This window comes from Malania oleifera, chromosome 11 (assembly GCF_029873635.1).
Source record: "Malania oleifera isolate guangnan ecotype guangnan chromosome 11, ASM2987363v1, whole genome shotgun sequence".
Classification (NCBI taxonomy): domain Eukaryota; kingdom Viridiplantae; phylum Streptophyta; class Magnoliopsida; order Santalales; family Ximeniaceae; genus Malania; species Malania oleifera.
In genome coordinates, this window is record NC_080427.1 from 15,836,729 (window position 1) to 15,856,722 (window position 19,994).

The window sequence follows — 19,994 nt, forward strand, 5'->3', positions numbered from 1 at the left end:
GGAAGGCTACAAGCGCCTTTTAGGACGGCGTTGAAACATTCAACAAGGTTAGTGGTCATGTTCCCACACTTCTTTCCACCGTCGTGGTATTGAGTCCACATATGAGGAAGGATCTGATCCAAGAATGACTTCGCTGGCTCTCCACCCTCATCGAATATCCTCTCCATCCACATGTCAAATTTTCTCACCTAATGCTCCCTTCTGGCTTGCTCAGCCATTCGCTTCAGATTGACACTCCGTACTTTTGTATTAAAGTTGCTCACCACATGTCAAAGGCAGAATCAGTGGTGGGCACGTAGTGGTTGCCAATCAGGATTGCGTTGCACTGCAGCTAGAATCTTTGGATGCCTATCTAATATAAGGCAAATGTTGTCCCTATTGGTAATGGGACGAAGATAACACAGAAGCCAATTCCATGTGTCCAAGCTTTCCTCTCGTACAATAGCGAATGTAAGGGGAAATATTTTCCTATTTGCATCCAGGCACGTCGCAATAAGGAGTTTGCCCTTGTACTTACCATACAAGTGTATCCCGTCCACACATATAACGGGAGGACAGTGATGAAAACCCTGAATAAATGCTACGAAGGACCAAAATACGGATATGAAGGTAGCGGCGTTCTCAATACCTGGAACAGGAGTCCATCTCCACTTGACTATAGTCCCAGGATTGTATGCGCACATCGCTTCCATCCCCTTCGACAACGTTTGATAAGATTTCTCCTAATCGCCGAATACTTGGGCAATTGCCCTCTATTTGCCCAACCAAACCTTCTTATACGAGATTGAATAGCCGAAGCGATGATCTATGAACTCCTTCAATGTGGCGATAGACGTCGACGCATCTTCCCTTATCATATTCAATATCTCCCTAGCAATGAGGGACGATGTGATTTGGTTATGGTCTTGCTAGAGAAGTTCATTCAGACACATGTGTAGACCACCATATTGGGTGATTTCAAATAAATGGTGTTTCATCCGATACATTGCACACAATCTCCATCCGTAATCATGGTCCTTACACCTAGCAACCCATAAATCTAGGGTAGATTGCACGACGTGGAAGTCATGGTGGGTGCAAGCGTGATACATTTGCACTACAGCGATTAACTGATCCTTCGATCCGAAGAGCATTCCCCTACTCAACTCAGATGATTCATCCCAATGAGTCACACGTATAGGAAGCTCATCCACCGCAGTTAAATCTGTAGCATCTAGGTCAATATGACTGTACATCGAAGGCTCGTCCATGAATTGGGCGTCGAGCGTTGCGTCATCCGTGCCACGGGGGGTGGGTTCACATCATCGAGGGCCTCATTTAACCCTTCACCCATTTCTTACTTGTATATGTCTTCATCTTCAAGATGAACATTGTTCATAATGTTCATGCCCTTGTCCAATGCGTCGTTCGCAATGGCGAACAATGATGCTGGACCCTCTGTCGGGTCTTCTTTGCAACCTCCCTGCAGATATGTGTCAGGAACATATGCTTCGTACGCTGGCGACTCGAACGATGATCCCAGATATTCTTTAAACTCGGCACTAGGCATACCACCAACCTCCGCACTCACATCAAGATGACGTGCTTGTTGGATGTCTTCCTCGACTTCATCCAAATGCTCGGCAAGCACCTCTGGCTGCGTAGCTGCGATTACACCCATTTAAGGAATGGTTTCGACATATAATTGCACTGCTAAATATGTCAAACCTACGCAGTGTGCATCTAACACAATGCGCAGATCATAATCATCAGATATGTGAATAGTCTCGTAGAGGACTGTATTATTGAACACTCACAAAGGATATCTTGCGGTCACCCGCAATGCATATTGATCTGGATTAATATGCAAATATTTATATATCTTCATATATGATTTATTTAATTTACACCTATGGCCAATTCGAATTGGTCGAACTGGCAGACTACTATAACTAACATCATCTGCTTTGGTTATGATGTCCCCCCTATGTACAATAATATCGTCACCAGAGTACTGCTTGAGCTTCCTGCCATTTAGATCGGCGCTCAGGAAATAAAAAAGACATACACAATACAAAATTGTATATATAAGTGCTATGTTTTACTAATAGTAATCAATAATTAATTTCACTAAGTTTAGTCATCTTATAACTCTATTATGATAATTAAACTCTCTTATAGCTTTTAAACCTTCGAGTATATAGATTTTGGAGTCTCTTTATTTCGTTAAAAAAATTTCAGACCTTAGATTTGTATTTCAATGTATTTGAGTAATTTTTAATATATGCATTACCTTTTATTTAAATCCAATGCAAATTCACATTCAATTCCGAGGTCTCTCCAAAGATAAGGTAATAATATTTTTTATCATAAAAATATTTAATTTATATATGCATGTCGGAATGTTATTTAATTAAGTACAAATCACTTCATAAGTTAGGAAAATTCTTGAACTTTTAAAATATAGCTGGGATCTTTTTCTTACTTCATAAGTTGTGGTGATTTCTTAGGTTAACAATCTAAATACTCAACATTTAAATAAAGAATATATATAGTGTGTTATTTAATTATATTTTATTAATAATTAATACCATAAATAAGATCAGTTTATTATATTTAATTAACAATAATCTTGTTATTAATGTATATTTACAACATATTACTATGATATAAATGAATATTACAATAAATATTACTAATTTAATTCAACATATTAATATATTTAATGTTAATTCAAATTAATAAAGTTATGGTTACATGTAGCAACTTGGAAAGTAAAACAAAAAAAGAAAATAAGAACACAACAACTAAAACCCTAATGTCTTCATATAATAATATAATGATACCACGCTCTGACTCAAATTTATTGTACTGTGCAAATCGGGTGGGGTGGAAGGAGGAGGAGAAAACAAAAAACTTCCTAATTGTAACACTTGTAATGGGTTTCAAGTGGGCAAACTTTTCTAAGTATAAGGGAGAACTCAATAAAGACTAAGTAAATAATATTAACACCATGATTTATGTGAATTAACCTTTGCAGACTACTACTACATTTGAGGAAGGAGAAAATATTTTTATTCATTATGAATCAAATAGTGATACAACAAAAATAACACTCAATGCTCGCACCTTAACTCCAACACACCTAACCTCAAGGAGAATAAAAATGTCAAAACTTATAAGCATAAGAAATAGATTGTCAAATAAGGTTTAGGCTAAAACCTATAAACATAATAACTAGATTGTTAAATCAGATTTTAGACTAAAACACGAGCATTCAAGAGGTACGTAAAATGACATATAGAAATTGCTTGTTAAATTTATGATTATTCTTACATGACATTGCATTTTCGTTCTAAAAAGTTCAAAAAAAAAAATTGTGAAACTTCCTAGGTAGCTAAACCCCCCATTTTTATTTTTTTTAAAAATTTTTTAGGTAGCTAAACCCGAGGAAAATCACAAGTTAATGACATGTTGAACTTGTAAGTGTAGTTAGGATTTAAGACCATCTATGATTATCTTTTTATTTTTTTTCTATTTTTACCCAACAAACAACCCACTGCCTTTTATTATTATTATTATTATTATTATTATTATTACTATTATTATTATTATTATTATTATTATTATTATTATTATTATATACAGATTTTGAAAAATTCCTACAAGAGTATAATTTTCGAAAAAAAAGGTTGCAATTTCAGCAACAATAATTAAAATTCATAACTATTCCTTGAAAATTAATGAAAAAGGTTGCTCACATTCATAACAATTAATGAAATTTTAAACAATTTCAAAATATGCAAAAATATACAGAAGTTCACGGCACGAAAGGGTTCATACTTAATAATAATAAGTATTAATATTAAATTCATAATAGCAGGAAAGAGTTCATGGCAGGAACAGGTTCATAAACAGAAATTAATGTTATAATTTCATAACATTACAAACATAATTATAAATTAAAATTTTCATACTTAATAATAATAACTGAAATGTATTTTGAATATGTTATTTTGAATAATCCGCATCTCCATTCAAAATGTTATAATTTTATAACATTATAAACATAATTATAAATAAAAATTTTCATACTTAAAAATAATAACTGAAATACATAACTGAAATGAAAGACACATGATATACATGGCAGGAAAATCAATATAAAATTTAAGGAAATAAAAAAGAAAATCAGAATAATCCTAACCTCAGTATTGGGAGTTTTCGGCAAATGCTTCCAATCAACAACAAAATAATTAAAACTTCATTCAAAATAACAGATTCAACGAAAAAATGAAAATATGAGTAGCAAAGAATAATGTAGGAATTACGTACCTCATCTCCTCCTTTTATGCCTTCTCCCCAATGTTTGACGAGCAACGGGCAATCTCCAACAGTCACCTGCTCTGCTCTCTTGCAATATCGTCCGGCAGCTCTGCAAAGTGAAGTCTCCTTTGCGCAAAGTGCTGCTCCTCTCTTCTTGGTTCATCCGTGAGTATAGACAAGGTAGATATTCAATTTCGAAGCAAATTTTGCTAGTTCACTGTCTAACGCCGGATGATTAAATATTTAATATTTTTAACAAAATCTTGCTAAATGAATTAATAAGATTTACCACGCGTCCACCGAGCTAAAACTTATACAAAGTAAATTTCGCAACTTAAACTAACGATATTTGTCACGCCTCCTTCGTCCAAAATAAATCTCCCCACTTGACGTCAGGGTTAAAACGGAAAAAACCCAACGGACTACCCCTTAGCCTCCCTCGTCGTCTCGGCTCTTGCCCCACCATATGCTCTTTCGAGGCTCTCCGCTATGAATTTATGCTGTGTCCGTTAATGGCGAATTTTTTTCGTGACTTCATACAATTCGTTGATGATCAACTGGACAGTGAAGCCAATGGGGAGGACTTCCCAGACCAAGGTCGGTACGGCGGTGAAGATTACGAGTACGAAGAAGAAGAAGAAGAAGATGAGGAGGAGGAGGAGGAGCACGAAGAAACGCAGGATGAGAGTTTTCCAGATGACGGATCGCCTGAGGTTTCAGAGACCCGTCCTTGGCTCATTGTGCCGGCGGAGGCGGTGAGCCGTCGCGATTCAGAAAGTGCGGTGGAGGAAGAGGTTGAAAGTGGGGAAAGGAGGGAGGAAAGGGCGGCGGCGGCGTCAACGTCAACGTCGAACAGAGGTGTGAGCAGAGAGGGTTGTGCTGGAGGAGAGTGCAGTCAAGGTGAAATTGATGGGCTGTTTTGCCCTATTTGCATGCAAGCTTGGACTAGTGAGGGCGAGCATCATATCTGGTGTGAATGTTTACTCTTTTCTTCCCTGCTTAGTTATTTTTCGATAATTTTTGTGTCCACTGCTAGGAATTTCTTTTATACAGATGATTTCTTCTTTCTTGATCTTTTACAATTGTTGCATGCGCCACAAGCCGAACTTGTTAAGGGCATTATGCTCGCTTGTGACTGTTTGTCTCGTGCGTTTGGGATGAGTTTTCATTATGTTAATACTGGTGTAGGGTTATTTTTCAGAAATAGTTTTCCCCTAGAAAAAGACATAATGACTCCTTGGTCACTTTGATATTTCCTAGTGCTTGAGTGAGAATAACATAGAAAACTCTTTAGGAGCGAGTGAGTGTTAATCAACTTATAAAACTCGCTAGCTATTGTCAACGTTTTTAACTTACTTGCCTCTCTCGCTAGACACACAATGTTAGCGAAGGTGTTGTTAATGAGTTACGTTGTTTCAATGTTTACTGCTTAAGTGCCATTGTTTTCACAAATTGCTTACTACATTCGCTTATATTTGCTTGAATGACAATGAAAGTGTTTTGTGGATGAATTGTGGTAAACGATAGGTTGACTTGTTAAACAAGAGAGATTTAGCTAGTGCTGCATGGTCCCTTCACAAAGGCATGAAATATTATGTCCGTGACACCTGGTATCAGTGTTTGGTTAGTTGCTACGTGAATCTAGTTGCTTTCGTTGTGGGATTCGTAAAGCTTTGGTAAATGACCATGTCAACCAATGAGAATTAGTGTGCTAGAAGCACAAATTGAGATGACAGCCAACAACGTGGCCATAGAGATGGCCCGATTGACGGAACGTGTTGATAAATTGGAGGGATCACAAAAGCATCAACAGAGTTTGATGGTGGGAATGTCAGAGGACTTACACCACACTATGGAAACCTTGCAAGCTCAAATAGCTGATTTGACTGCAAAGATGAATGTGATGGTTTTTTCTATGGAAAATCTAACACTTCGGGGTTTAACAAGACCAAGGTACATGATGCCAAGGAGTTGGAGAACTTCTTATTTGATATGGAGCAGTAGTTTCGCGCTTTGAGGACTGTCTCAGAACAGGTGAAAGTGGCTACTGTGACTATATACTTGGTGACACCAAACTGTGGTGGCGTACTAAGTACAATGAAATTGAAAATGGACGCTGTGTAGTGGATTGTTGGGTAGACTTGAAGAGAGACCTAAAGGCCCAATTGTTTCCTGAGAATGTTGAGTATAATGTTAGGAAGAAGCTAAGAGACCTCAAGCATACTGCGTCCATAAGGGAATACATGAAACAATTTTTTGTTTTGATGTTGGATATTATGGACATGTCGAAAAAGGACAAGCTGTTCTACTTTCTCGAGGGATTGAAACCGTGAGCAAGAACAAAACTTCATAGGCCAAGAGTTCAAGACTTGTCTGTCACACAAGCTGCCGCGGAATGCTTGACTGGCTATGCTGGTGATAATATTGCTTCGTCCAAAGATTTTGGCGTATGGGGAACAGTGGAAAGTCTTTTAAGAAGTGCAAATCCAAAAGTGGGGGAGCCGAATATAAGACATCAACTTTAAAAGAAGCTTTATCATCTCAAGGGTTCAACACACTGACTGGAAAGAGTAGAATTTGATACTTGTGTGGAGGCCCTCACAGAGTTGTTGAGTGCCCTCACAAGGCATCACTCAATGCCTTACAAGCTTCCACTGTGGAGCGGGTAGTGGAAAGTGATGGGGAAGAGGAGGATACCCCAAGGATGTGATGTAGGACGGTTCTAAGTAGCCCTAGTTCTACCGTTGAGTCGTTGACCATGGTTTTAAATCGCGGTAGCGGGTAGCGTAACGTAACGGTAACAGGTGTAACGGGAAGCGGGAGTAGCGGGTGTTACATAACGGGAAGCGGGTGTAACGGCCGTGAATTTTTTTGAAGCACGCACAACCTTGTGCATATTAGCGTACTTGCATGTTTTAAGCTTTTGGCCATTCTTAGAAAGGGTTTTAGTGTATTTTGGACCCTTTAGTTCGAGTAACTAAGTTATTTGGTAAGGGCAACAAGTTTACATTTTTTTAAACCATCATTGATAGAAAATTACGTGTGTGTGCGTATTTATACTTCTCATTGTTCTTATCTGTGATAAATTCTTATGTGTGCTAAATGAATTAACAAAATAAAATACATTATACACTCCATTAATCTATTAGACACATAAGACATACGAATAATATAAATATAAAATAGTTAGAAAAGAAAAAAGGTTGAAGTTGAAAAATAAAGAACATAAATATCACATTACTAATATTATTAAAAAAAAAAATTCCTAATAAGTTAGTATTTTGAAATTGTTAATTAATGCATCTATTGTCAGTATTTAAAGAAAAAGTAAATTTTGTATCATTGTCATCCTCATTATAATTTTTCCCCCTCTTGCCATTTGGTATATTAAGAATGATATATGAAAGAGAGAGAAAAAGTGAGAAGAAAAAATAAAAAATAAAATTTTTTTTTGGTGTAACAGTTCTGTAGCGGTTACGTAACGGCCGTAGCGGCCTTTACGTAACGGTTGCGGTCCGTAACGGCCGCTACGGCCGTGATTTTTCTTCCCACCGATTTCGCGGTGTGTAACGGTATCGGTAACCCAAAAAACCTTTACGTAACGGCGTTACGTAACGGTCGCGGCCTTTATTTAAAACCATGCCGTTGACCTTCTTTGTAGCACACATACAATATCACAATCTATGGGAAGAATTGAATTAACCAAGCATGAACATCACAAACATATTCTAATGATCACAAGTTGTTGAGATTTTGAAAACATATATGATTTGGTTTAAAAGCCCTTAGTTGGTTATTTCATTCAAGTAATCAAGTTCACTTTAAAAGATGTTATATTTGAAGTCTTAGATTACAAGTCCTAGTGTACAAATCAAGTATCTCTAAGCATGGTACTAGCAAGCATGTTCATGTTGAAAATCGAGGCGGATTCAAAGAGAATGAAAAGGTTTTTCAATCGAGGATTTGGGTAGAGTTTCAAGGCTTACAAGATACCTTTAGGGGCTGTTTTAGATGGTCACAAATAAGGAATTGAAACGAGCTTACCAAAAGGTTCGGGATGACAAATACCAAGACACACGAATACTCGATCACACCACGAACAAGCTTGTTGATCCTTAGGAATCTTGAGACAAGAATGAAGCTTGATGAAGGTTGTGGCTGTGATCTATAAAAGAGGAGTGGGCGTGTAGTGTTGATGATGACGTTGATGTTATCGTGGTCTCTCACCACCTAATCTCTAGGGAGACGGAACGTAGCCTTACACTACTCACTCACAAGGAGAGGAACAAGATTCACAAGTTCAAGTGAAGGCTTCCTTTTCAATTGATAAGGCAAAGATCCCCTTTTACAATACAAGTGATGGCATATTTATAGCCTTACATGAGCATGCACATGAATTGCATATGACTTCTTAAGAGATTCAAGAAAATAAAAAAGTAAAATTAAACATTTAAAACATAGGTAATGAGGTTCCTAGGAAATAGTTTGTCATAGGAAATAGGTGCCTAGGAATTAGAATAATTATGATAGTGGAGTCCAGAAACTTAAAAATGAAATAAATGACTTTTTGACTTTCAAGTTGTCATGCTTCTTGAAAAACTAAGACTCTTTGACTTGCAGGTTGTCATCATCTTTCTAAGCTAGCTTCCAAGAGTAGCTTCAATTATTGCAAATAAAGTTCACATCCAATGGTGAACTTAGGATGGTCGTCCACCTGTCACAATATCCACGAGAGATACTCCTGGTGCATGTTGATCCCCATTAGGATGGGTGCAATGCAGTTGGTGAATGCATTGGAAAAGTAGGCAAAAGCACTGAAAGTTACACAAACGAAAGGACTGATGTTTGTGGACTTGAGGATCAATAGGAAGATTACCCGTGCTATGGTGGATAGCGGGGTTACCCATAATTTTGTTTCACAGGCAGAAGCAAGGAGACTCAACTTATCCTTGGAGAAGGATTCAGGACGCGTGAAAGTGGTGAATTCTGTACCCCAGCCTATTGTGGGAGTAGCCAAGCAAGTGACTGTGAAGCTTGGATAGTGGGCAGGTTATGCGAATTTTACAATGCTGAAGTCATTTTGGGAATGGAATATCTGAGGGAGACTAAGGTAGTGCCGATGCCTTTTTTTGGTTCCCTATGTTTGATGGGAGATCACCCTTGCATGGTGCAAGCCGTTGCGAAGAAAGGAGACGATGAGAAGTTCCTTTCACCCATGCAACTCAAGAAGGGGTTGAGAACGGGTGAGCACACATATCTACCCACAGTGGTGGTAGATAAAGAAGTAGGACAAGAATTAGTGCTTACAACCATCCAAGATGTGTTGGATGAGTACAAGGAGGTGATGCCGGATAAGCTGCTTCATGACTTGCCTTCACGACGTGGTGTGGAGCATGAGATCGAGTTGTTGCCAGAAGTGAAACCACCTGCTAAGGGCCAAATCGGATGGCGCCTCCAGAGTTAGTAGAGTTGAGAAAACAACTTGATGATTTGTTGTAAGCAGGATATATTTACCATTCCAAAGCACCGTTCAGAGCATCGGTGTTAATGGGAGCATGCGGATGTGTGTAGACTACCGCGCGCTCAACAAGGTGACAACGCGCAACAAGTATCCTATTCCATTGATTGCCAATCCGTTGGATTAGCTGAGTGACTGAGTCATGCCAAGTACTTCACTAAACTCGACTTGAGGTCATACTACTATCATGTGAGAATTACTGATGGGGATGAGCCGAAGACAACTTGTGTGATGCGGTATGGGGCATATGAATTCTTGGTGATGCCATTCGGGTTGACGAATGTGCCTGCGACACTTTGTACCTTGATGAATCTGGGATTTCGTGAGTACCTTGACAAATTTGTCGTGGTGTACCTGGATGATATTGTTGTCTACACTCTATATTTCCATTCTGGAGGAACATAAAAAGCATCTACGGAAAGTGTTTGACAAGCTAAAGGGGAACAACTTGTATGTGAAGAAAGAAAACTGCTCTTTCGCTCAACGGAGCATCAAATTCCTTGGTCATGTGATTGATCAAGGTCATATCAGGATAGACATGGAAAAGGTAAGAGTGATTCAAGAATGGAAGATCTCAACGATAGTAAGGGATATGCGTTTCTTTCTTGGCCTTGCCAACTATTATAGGAAGTTCGTAGAGGGGTAATCGGGGAGAAATGCTCTTATGATAGAACTATTGAAGAAGGGTTAGGGGCGGAACTGGGCAGAGAAGTGCCAGGGAGCCTCTGATAACTTGAAGGATGCCATGATGAGAGATTTGGTACTTGCTCTTCCGGATGTCATGAAACCCTTCGAGGTGCAAACAAATGCATCAGACTTCGCCCTTGGAGGAGTCTTGTTACAAGAGGGACATCTTGTTGCGTGCGAGTGTCATAAGCTTAGTGAAGCAGAATGGAAGTACACAACTCAAGAAAGGGAGATGCTAGCGGTGATACATTGTCTTCATGTGTGGTGACATTACTTACTTGGGTCAAGGTTTGTGGTGAAAACGGATAACTCGGGTGTTAGCCACTTCTTCTCACAGCCGAAGTTGACACCCAAGCAAGGCTGATGGCAGGAATTCTTGGTAGAATTTGATTTCTCATTTGAGCACAAGGCGGGGCGCCTAAACCAAGTTGCTGATGCACTGAGCAGGAAGGCCGCGTTGGCAGCCTTGTAGATGGTAACACACTTGACTGTGAGTATTGCTTTCCACGACGATGCGGGAGTGCATCAAAGAGAATTTAGCCAAAGATCCAGTTGGGAAAAACCTTATGAAGTGGACCGAAGAGGGGAAATCACATCAAATTTTGATGGATGATGGATAGTTGATGACCCATGGTAGCCGACTCTTTGTGCCATGAGCTGGAGATCTGAGGAAGAAATTATTGAGAGAGTGTCATGAAACCATGTGGGCCAGACATTCAGGATGGTAGCACACTTTGGCCTTTTTGAAGCAGAAGTATTATTGGCCACACATGCGTGTTGATGTGGTTGATTATACCTGAACTTGTCTCACTTGCCAACAAGGCAAGGTGGGATGGAAGAAGATTGTAGGGCTGCTAGAGCCCTTACCAGTACCATCCAAACCATAGGAAAGTGTCTCACTGAACTTCATCATGAACTTGCCTAGAGTGGGAGAGGTAGGATCTATACTTGTGGTTATAAATAGGTTTTCGAAGTATGGTACATTTATACATGCACCAAAATACTGTTCGGCAGAGGAGATGGCACAACTATTCTTCAAGAGTATTGTGAAGTATTGGGGTGTTCTCCAAGATATTTTTAGTGACTGAGACTCGAGATTCATTGGCAACTTCTGGACAGAACTTTTCCAAATCCTCGGTTCACATCTTGACATCTCTTCGAGCTACCATCAACAGACAGATAGACAGACAAAGAGATTCGATGGGCTACTAGAAGAGTATTTGTGCCATTTCGTTTACACCAACCAGAAGAATTAGGTGCAACTACTTGATGTGACTTAGTTTTGTTTCAATGCCCCAAGGAGCTCAACAACCAACAAGAGCCCTTTTGAGCTTGTTACAGGCTAGCTGCCGCTGTTACCTCACACAGTGGATGAGCCGTACAGAGGAAAGAGTTCTAGGGCATGCATCTTCACCAAAAAATGAAGACAAAATGCAGAGATTTCCCGAGCCTACTTGGAGAAAGCTTCTAAGTTGATGAAGAAGTGGGCATATCAAGGGAGAAGACTGCAACACTTCAACGTAGGTGACTTGGTGCTTGTTAAGCTCAATCCTAAACAGATCAGGTCACTACCATAGTAGTTAGAGGAGCGAGGCGAGTCGAGGCGCAAAGGGTCTTTGAAGCCGAGGCGCGAGGCCAAGGCGCGCGCCTCACGAAGGTGAGGCGCACAATTATTAAAATGGTGTAAAATATCTATTTAGGGTAATTTATATATGAACATATGAATATCTAGTGATATTAGAATTTAAAATGCCAAAAACATTCAATAAAAAAATTGGAAATTTAATAAAATTGCCAAGACGAAGCCCAAAAGCATCAACAATTCAACATAGTTCAACATCAAAAGAAAAGAGTACAATAAAAGATTTCAAAATATAAAATCTAAAAATCCTCCTCAATCATCACTCATCACTCATCATCAACTAAGTCAGCGAAGATATCATCATCTTCCTCTTCATCATCAGAACTGTTTTCTCCAACATCTTTTTCCTCTTCCGTCTCCTCTGCACTATCCACTTGGATTTCATCCTCATCTACAAGTTCCAACATTGTGGTTCGACCCCTAGCACTGGTTGCACTACTAGATGAAGCCCTTCCTCTTCCTTTAGATGATGATGGCATATTTGTGCTTATTCTTGATCTAGTGTGATGCGGGGGGTTATTTAGTCCAGCAGCTCTAGCAATAGAATCCCAAGTCAAATTATCATCTTCAAACACAAGTTCATCATCCTCATTAGAATCACCATCCATCCTACCAATCAACCACTCATTACTATCATCAATGTCCTTTAGGAGGATGGGATCAATGGTGTCACGTTTGTTGTATCGACGCCTCAGAGTTCGATTATATTTCACAAATACCAAATCATTCAAGCTTTGCTGGGATAGCCTATTTCTCCTTTTGCTATGAAGCTGCAAAAAGTTTAAAGTAATATGGTTAATAATGATTCTAAAAAGCAGTAGATTGGTAATTCTTGTTCTTTAATAATTAATCCATGATATACTAATGACTTACATGTTGGAATATGCTCCAATTTCTTTCGCAGCCGGTAGCACTACACGTGAGGCTAAGAATTTTCACAGCAAACTTTTGCAAGTTTGGAGTTGTTGATCCATATGCCATCCGCCATTGCGCTGTTATAAAATAAATTTTAAATGAATACCTACTAGGTAAATAGCAAAAATAATTTTCAAAAATAAAGAGGGAGTACAAATGCCACTTTACCTGGTGCTTTTGTCTTCCGTTGTCTCACTGCCAAACTAATTCCAAAGACGCCACTAGCGGCATTGTATTTTTCCAACTCATTTGAAACTTTATCTTGCATTTCAATAGTTGGCAGTAACCTTCCAATACATTTGTACAAACCCGTCATAATTTCTCATCTTGCAAAATGTTGGGGTTTGAATAGAAAAATTCTGGATTCAAGTAGTGTGCAGCTGCATGCAACGGTTGATGGAGTTTGCATCCCCACCTCGTATCAATAATTTCAAATGCCTCCTTGAATTTATCCTCTCTCTCACCAAAAGCCTTAGCTATGGCTTCCTTAGCCCTATCCATTGCTTCATAAATGTATCCCATTGCAGGCTTCTTTTCCCCATCAACCAAACGGAGTACACGAACAAGTGGACCTGTTAACTTAAGAGCATAGACGATGGTAGTCCAAAAAGTAGGCATCAAAACAATAGTAGCTGCTCTTTTGCCAGCCGCCTCCTTTGCCCTTTTAGTAGTATTCCAATCTTCAGAAGTAAACATCTTCCTCAAGTTGTTCTTTTGAAGATGGATTGAACAAAGGGTGATGAAGGCAGTTGCAAATCTTGTAACTGCAGGTCTTAGTAACTCCTTTCCTCCAGTGAACTGTCTCATCAAGTTGACAACGCCAACACGATTATAGATATAGCCATTCAAAAAAATTGCCCTTTTCAAAGTTGCATGAATTGAAGGCATCTTCCCAGTATCCTCTAAAATTAAATCTATGCAATAAGCAGCACACGGTGTCCAATATAAATGTGGCCTCTTTGCTTCCAACAATCTCCCTGTTGAAAAATCAAGGAATGAAGCCATTAAAATATTAAAATAAACAATATATACACTATAGAAAGTAGTTCTAAAAATAAGTTCTTACCAGTAGTTCTAAAAATAAGTTCTTACCTGCTGCAACATAGTTTGACGCATTGTCATTTACCACTTGAATCACATTTGATTCTCCAATTTCCTCGACCATCCCATCAAGTAATCTATACATTCTATCTGCATTCTTGACAATATTAGAAGCATCAATAGACTTGATGAATACTGATCCCCTTGGAGAGTTCACTAAAAAGTTGATTATGTCCTTATTAGCAACTGAATCTCTCCAACCATTAGACATAATTGAGCAGCCATATTTTGTCCATTCCTCCTTATGGACCTTCAACAACTCTTTCATTCGACTAACTTCATCCTTTAGGTAAGGAACTCTTACTTCATGATAGCTAAGTGGTTTTATTCTAGGACCATATTGTCCAATTGATTCAAGTGCCACTGCAAAGCTGGTCAAACGTACAACATTAAATGGTATCCCAGCATCATACATCCACCTAGCAAAATCTCCCATTGCCTTTTTTCTTAATTCTTTCTTGCACGCTTCATTTATTGATGTTTGCTTCATCTTCCCTTCTTTCCTAACTTGAACCGCTTTCTTTGGATCGGGAGTAAAAAACAAGTCTATAGGTCCCTTTTGTTTTGGTTTCTTCAAGTTGGATTGGTATGATCTTTTACTTCCATCACTAGTAAGCACTCTCTTGCCACGAATGTCAATTTCTTGAACTTCATCTTCTTCATCTTCACCGTAATTATCTATATCATCAAAGTCGGGCAATAACTCATTTTCCTCCTTTTCCATATCTTTCTTCAACATATACTCTTTAATCTCCTCACGTACATGAGCAGGGCACTTAGAGCATTCTTTCACGTTTCGAAATCCTCTGACAATGTGTTGTTTTGCCCGAAATATTCCTCCCCTTGTGACTTTAGCACAAAAATTGCAAGTCAAATTATTTCTATTGTTTTGATCCTCCAAATGTGCATACTTCCATGCGGGATCTTTCTTTGCCAAGGCCTCACATCCAGAACTAGAATCCATTTAAGATTTTAGACTTGGTATCCCGTATCCTAACTGAAAAAACAATGCATCATATATTTAAAATTTAAGACTTACATAATGCATTTCCAAACAAATTAAAAAACAGTAGCTAAATTTCAATAAAAAGAATAAATATTATGTATTAGTTATAATTTATAAACTTACATTAATTAAACTAAATATTATAAATTAAAAAATAGTAGCTGAATTTCTGTAAAAAAAATAAATATTATGTATTAGTTATAATTTGTAAGCTTACATTAATTAAACTTAATATTATAAATTAAAAAACAGTAGCTAAATTTCTGTTAAAAAAATAAATATTATGTTATTAGTTATAATTTATAAGCTTACATTAATTAAACTAAATATTATAAATTAAAAAACAGAAAGCTTACATATAAAGAAGAAGAAGAAGAAGAAGAAGAAAAAGAGCAGGCAGCAAGCATGCAGCAGGAAGAAGAAGAAGAAGAAGAGAAGCAGCAGGCAGCAGGACGCAAGCAGCAGCAGCAGGAAGAAAGACTTACAAAGGTTCGAAGGCTTAAAGACGATCTCCAGCTGGTTCAAAATGTTGAAGGCGACGTGACGAACTCACGTCGTGCTCAAAGGCAGTCAGACGAACTCACAACTGCTTCGAAGGCAGGCAGACGAACTCGCGAGGGCTCCGGCTGGTTCGAAATGAAGTTGCGCAGGTCGTGCTTCTTCAAAATGTCGAAGATGAACTCACGATCCTGGTCGAAGCTCGAAGACGAAGTCGCAAAGGCTTCCGGCTGGTTCAAAGGCTCGCAAACGAACTCATGAAGGGCTTCGAAGGGTCGAAAGGGGCTAGGGCTCTGTTCGTTTGAGTCGAATGAGGGATACGAGTCTGGCTTGGGCTATTTCTCTCCTTGAAATGGCTTAAAAATACACAAGGCGCGCCTCACTGCGCCTCAAGCTTCACTGCGCCTCGTCTCGCCTGGGGTCGCCTCTTGCAGGTCGCCTCACCCCACTTGATATGAGGCGGCAGACTCATCGCCTCACTGTGCCTTGCGCCTAGGTGCGTCTCAGGCGCGCTTTTAACTACTATGGTCACTACGAGGACGAGATAAGAGACTACTTTGTAAGTATGAAGGACCAGTCCCCATCTTGGCCAAAGTCGAGAAGGCCTTTTACAGAATTGACCCTACGACTTAGATAAAAGTGCATCCGGTGTTTAACATCAGTTGCCTCAAGCCATTCAGCGCTGATACAGAAGTTCCATGCAGAAGTTAGTCAACCAGAGTAGAATTGAAGACAGTGCAACCCGACATTTGAGAAGTTGAAGACATCCTTGTAGACAGAGAGTTCACATCCTCAAGGAAGAAGCGACGGGAATTCTTAGTGAAGTGGAGAGGCCTTGGCGATGAGGAAATCAATTGGGTTTCTGTGGAAGATATGCAACCGTTCATGGACAAAGTTGAAGTGTTCCTAGCGTCAAAGTCTATAAGGACGTCGGTCGCTTAAGTGGGGATCGTCACGAGCCGAGTTTGTTCAAGAAATTAGTGATTGTTTGTCTCGTGCGTTTGGGATGGGTTTCCATCATGTAAATACTAGTGTAGGGTTATTTTTTAGAAATAGTTTCCCCCTATGCTAAAAAAAAACAGTATCTCCTCGGTCATTTTGATGTTTCCTAGTGCTATAGTGAGAATAGCATAAAAAGCTCTTTAGGGGAGGGTGAGTGTTCATCAACTTGTAAAACTCACTAGCTATTGTCAACGTGTTTAGCCTACTTGCCTCCCTCGCTAGACACACAATGTTAATGAAGGTGTTAATTAAATACGTTGCTTCAATGCTTACTGCTTAAGTGCCATTGCTTTCATAAATTTCTTCCTACTTTTGATTATATTTGCTTGAATGACAATGAAAGTGTTTTGTGGATGCATTGTGGTAAACGATAAGGTGACTAGTTAAGCAAGAGGGCTTTAGCTAGCGCTGCATGGTCCATTCACAAAGGTGTGAAATATTCGGCCCGTGACACATACCGCTACTTTACTATGAAGATTAACATTCGGGATCGTATTGTTGAACAAGATGAAAGAAGAGAATTTGATGTCCCTTCATTTTAATTGTTTTGTTTTCTTTTTTTTGTTTCTTTTTCGGCCATTGTGTCTTTAATAGCGATGTCGCATGTTGCTTTCACCGGAGTTGTGGAGTTATTATTGGTATGAGCTGGTCATTTTTCATCATTGCCAGGAGACTTGGCAGCTTTGAGTAGGCAGTGTATGACTATGCTAGTGAAATTTTTGGGATTTGGTGGAAGGAAGAAAGAGAAAATATTTGGGCATTGCACCTTGAATGCTCCTTGGCCTTTTGTATGGGAGGAATTCTTGGGTGTTTTTTTCACATAGGGGGCGGGGTGGGAGGTGAGATGGAAATGAGCCCATTTATCGATGTTTTTATGAGCTTGAAAGCCCATTCAAGCGATTGAAGTGCGCACTACACTAAATCGGTCTACGAGACTCGGTCCTGAACTCCATAAGAAAGAATGACCGGAAGCCCTCTTGGTATCATTCAAGAGGGTTGACATCAGAAACGATAGAAGGTGGGTGACTAGATGCTCCTAATTTCTTTGGTCAAATGACATAGGCCTGACTCTCCTAAGTAACTTTTTCCTATTTTCTATGGATGGAAGTTGTCTTTCTTGTTTCCATCTAGGTGTTCGCTTTTTGGGATGTTTTGGTGAGTTTCATTGATTGATTTGCAAATGGATTGAAGCTTCCCTTTTATAATTAAGATGGAGGATGTCTTGTCCTCTAGTTTTGTATCTTTGCTTTCTTCACTAATGAACTTCTTATTTTACCCAAAAAACACTTCATTTTTTTTGGAGTAAATTTGCTGCTTTAATTTGGTTCAAGATTATGTCCAATTACCTGCATTTTAGTTGATTCAAAGGCCAAAGATTTAATAAAGTAGGATAAAATCCAATTTGTATATATTTGATAATTTTTAGAACCAAAAGATCTTGAATAGGAGGACACGTTAAGAACCAAAGTCCTAACCATATGTTACTTGTCAAAGTGTAAGAGCCAAAGGCTATCAAGAACATCAAAAGAGCCAAAGGAATATTTTGATTGGACACCTGCATTTCTATTCTACCTTGCTTTCAACCATTGTGTCCGCCTGTGTTTTTTTCCTTTTCTTTCTTCTTCTTACCGCTTGCAACCATTTTTGCCTCCTGCAAAAATGCAAGGTAAGGCTGCATACTATAGACCCATTGTAGTCCGCCCTTCCCCGCACCCCGCATACGCGGGAGCTTTGTGCACCGGGCTGCCCTTTTTCTTTTCTTTCTTCTTACTTTCATGCGAATTTGCTACTTTCTTCCTTGTTTCTCATCTTCTACCTTCTCCTTCCCCTCCTTTATCTCTTGGCCTTTTTTACCTTTCCCTTTTATCCCATGGTTACCTATCCCTTGTGTGTCCTCTTTGTTTTCATCCTCTATCTCCATCACACTTGCATGTTTTATCTCCTTATTCAATTTCTTTGTTTTGTTCCCTTTTTCGGCCTCCCCCTCTCTTTAGCCAATTTCCCCCTTGTGCAACGTACTGTTTTTATTTTCATGCAAGAATATTTTCGTTTCATGTGCACTAATCTTTTATGACATGTGGAATTTAAAAATTGTTTTCAGAACTCTTGACATTAGATTATTTTCCATGTGATTGTAGCTTGGTGAGGAAACTAATATTAGATATATTACAAAAAATGGATTTGGGGGTTGAGCTTTGTGAGAAATACACTAATGGAAATGGGAACTAGAAAGGTGTATTTGTGCTTTGTGAGTTGGGCTTATATAGATCTAGTTATTGAAGCCATTTCTTTTATAGATTCTATTTCACAATAATATTCTAGAGAAACAAATTAACTTTGGAGGGAACTTCATATTTCCAAATAAAAGCTTGTTGGTTTTAAAATTATGTCTAGATTCAAGGGTATATAGGGTAGGACACTAATGCAAAATCAAGAAGGGTGAGAAGGAGAGAGAGGAGAGATGGAGAAGAAGAAGATAGATGGGGGAAAACACACATTAACTTACCGACAATAACATTTTGATTCCTAACAACCTCACCTTTATCAAATTCTAGTTCTTTAATCACAATCCTCCTATGTCTGCCATCGGCGATTGTGTGAAAAAATTAATCTTATTACCCTCTTCTTGGGCTTATTTAAGCCAAACTTGTTGTCTCCAACTCATCTCCTCCAATTCCAAAACCTTAAAATCATTCCTAAGTGACACTATCTTATGAGCTAAATCGCTTGAAATATTAATCAATTCTTCCAAATGATTAATGTCCTCTATCCTTTTTAGCATAGTCTCCTAATCAACATATCCCCAAAGATTTCCCTAGTCAACCTTTTCAAAGTTACCTTTTTAAAACTTTCAACTCTTCATAAATTTGAAGCCATCACCCCTCACATTGATAATTACCCTTAGCTTTCTCAACAAAGGAAAAAAGAGATGGATGAGAAACCCACACATTTTCCTAATGACATGGAATGAGACCCTACCTGACACTTGACGAATCGGAGATCATGGGAAAATATTATGAAACCGGCCTAACAAATGTAGGAAGATGAGTTGGAGTCGAAATGATTTGAAATTGCTTAACAAGTAATCCAAGATGTAGGCGGCCCTATGACACTGTATTGCATAAAAAATGTGAGGGAGTTGTTTTGCCATTAAATATCCTTGTATTCCTTTTGACCCACAAAGGCAAAAAAAGGGAAAAAACATGCACCTTTATAAGACTATCCCTCTCTTACTCCTTTGAAAATTTTTATACCATACTACACAACTAGAAACATCAATAGCGATAGCACCGATGCATCATAAAAAAACTAAAAATATA

At 38.7% G+C, this 19,994-nt stretch overlaps 1 protein-coding gene across 5 annotated transcripts in view; it reads left to right on the forward strand.

The window, feature by feature from the left end:
* LOC131168670 (uncharacterized) overlaps positions 1-19,994 on the forward strand; it is a 159,269-nt gene that overhangs the window by 58,569 nt on the left and 80,706 nt on the right. For 4 of the 5 annotated variants that reach the window (XM_058128285.1, XM_058128288.1, XM_058128287.1 and 1 more), the window contains exon 1: positions 4,716-5,275. The exons of the other annotated variant lie outside the window; for it this stretch is intronic. In XM_058128285.1, coding sequence (XP_057984268.1) covers positions 4,803-5,275 — 473 coding nt within the window. In that variant the 5' untranslated portion in view covers positions 4,716-4,802. Of the gene's footprint in view, positions 1-4,715; positions 5,276-19,994 lie in introns of those variants that run through there. 5 annotated transcript variants of the gene reach the window in all.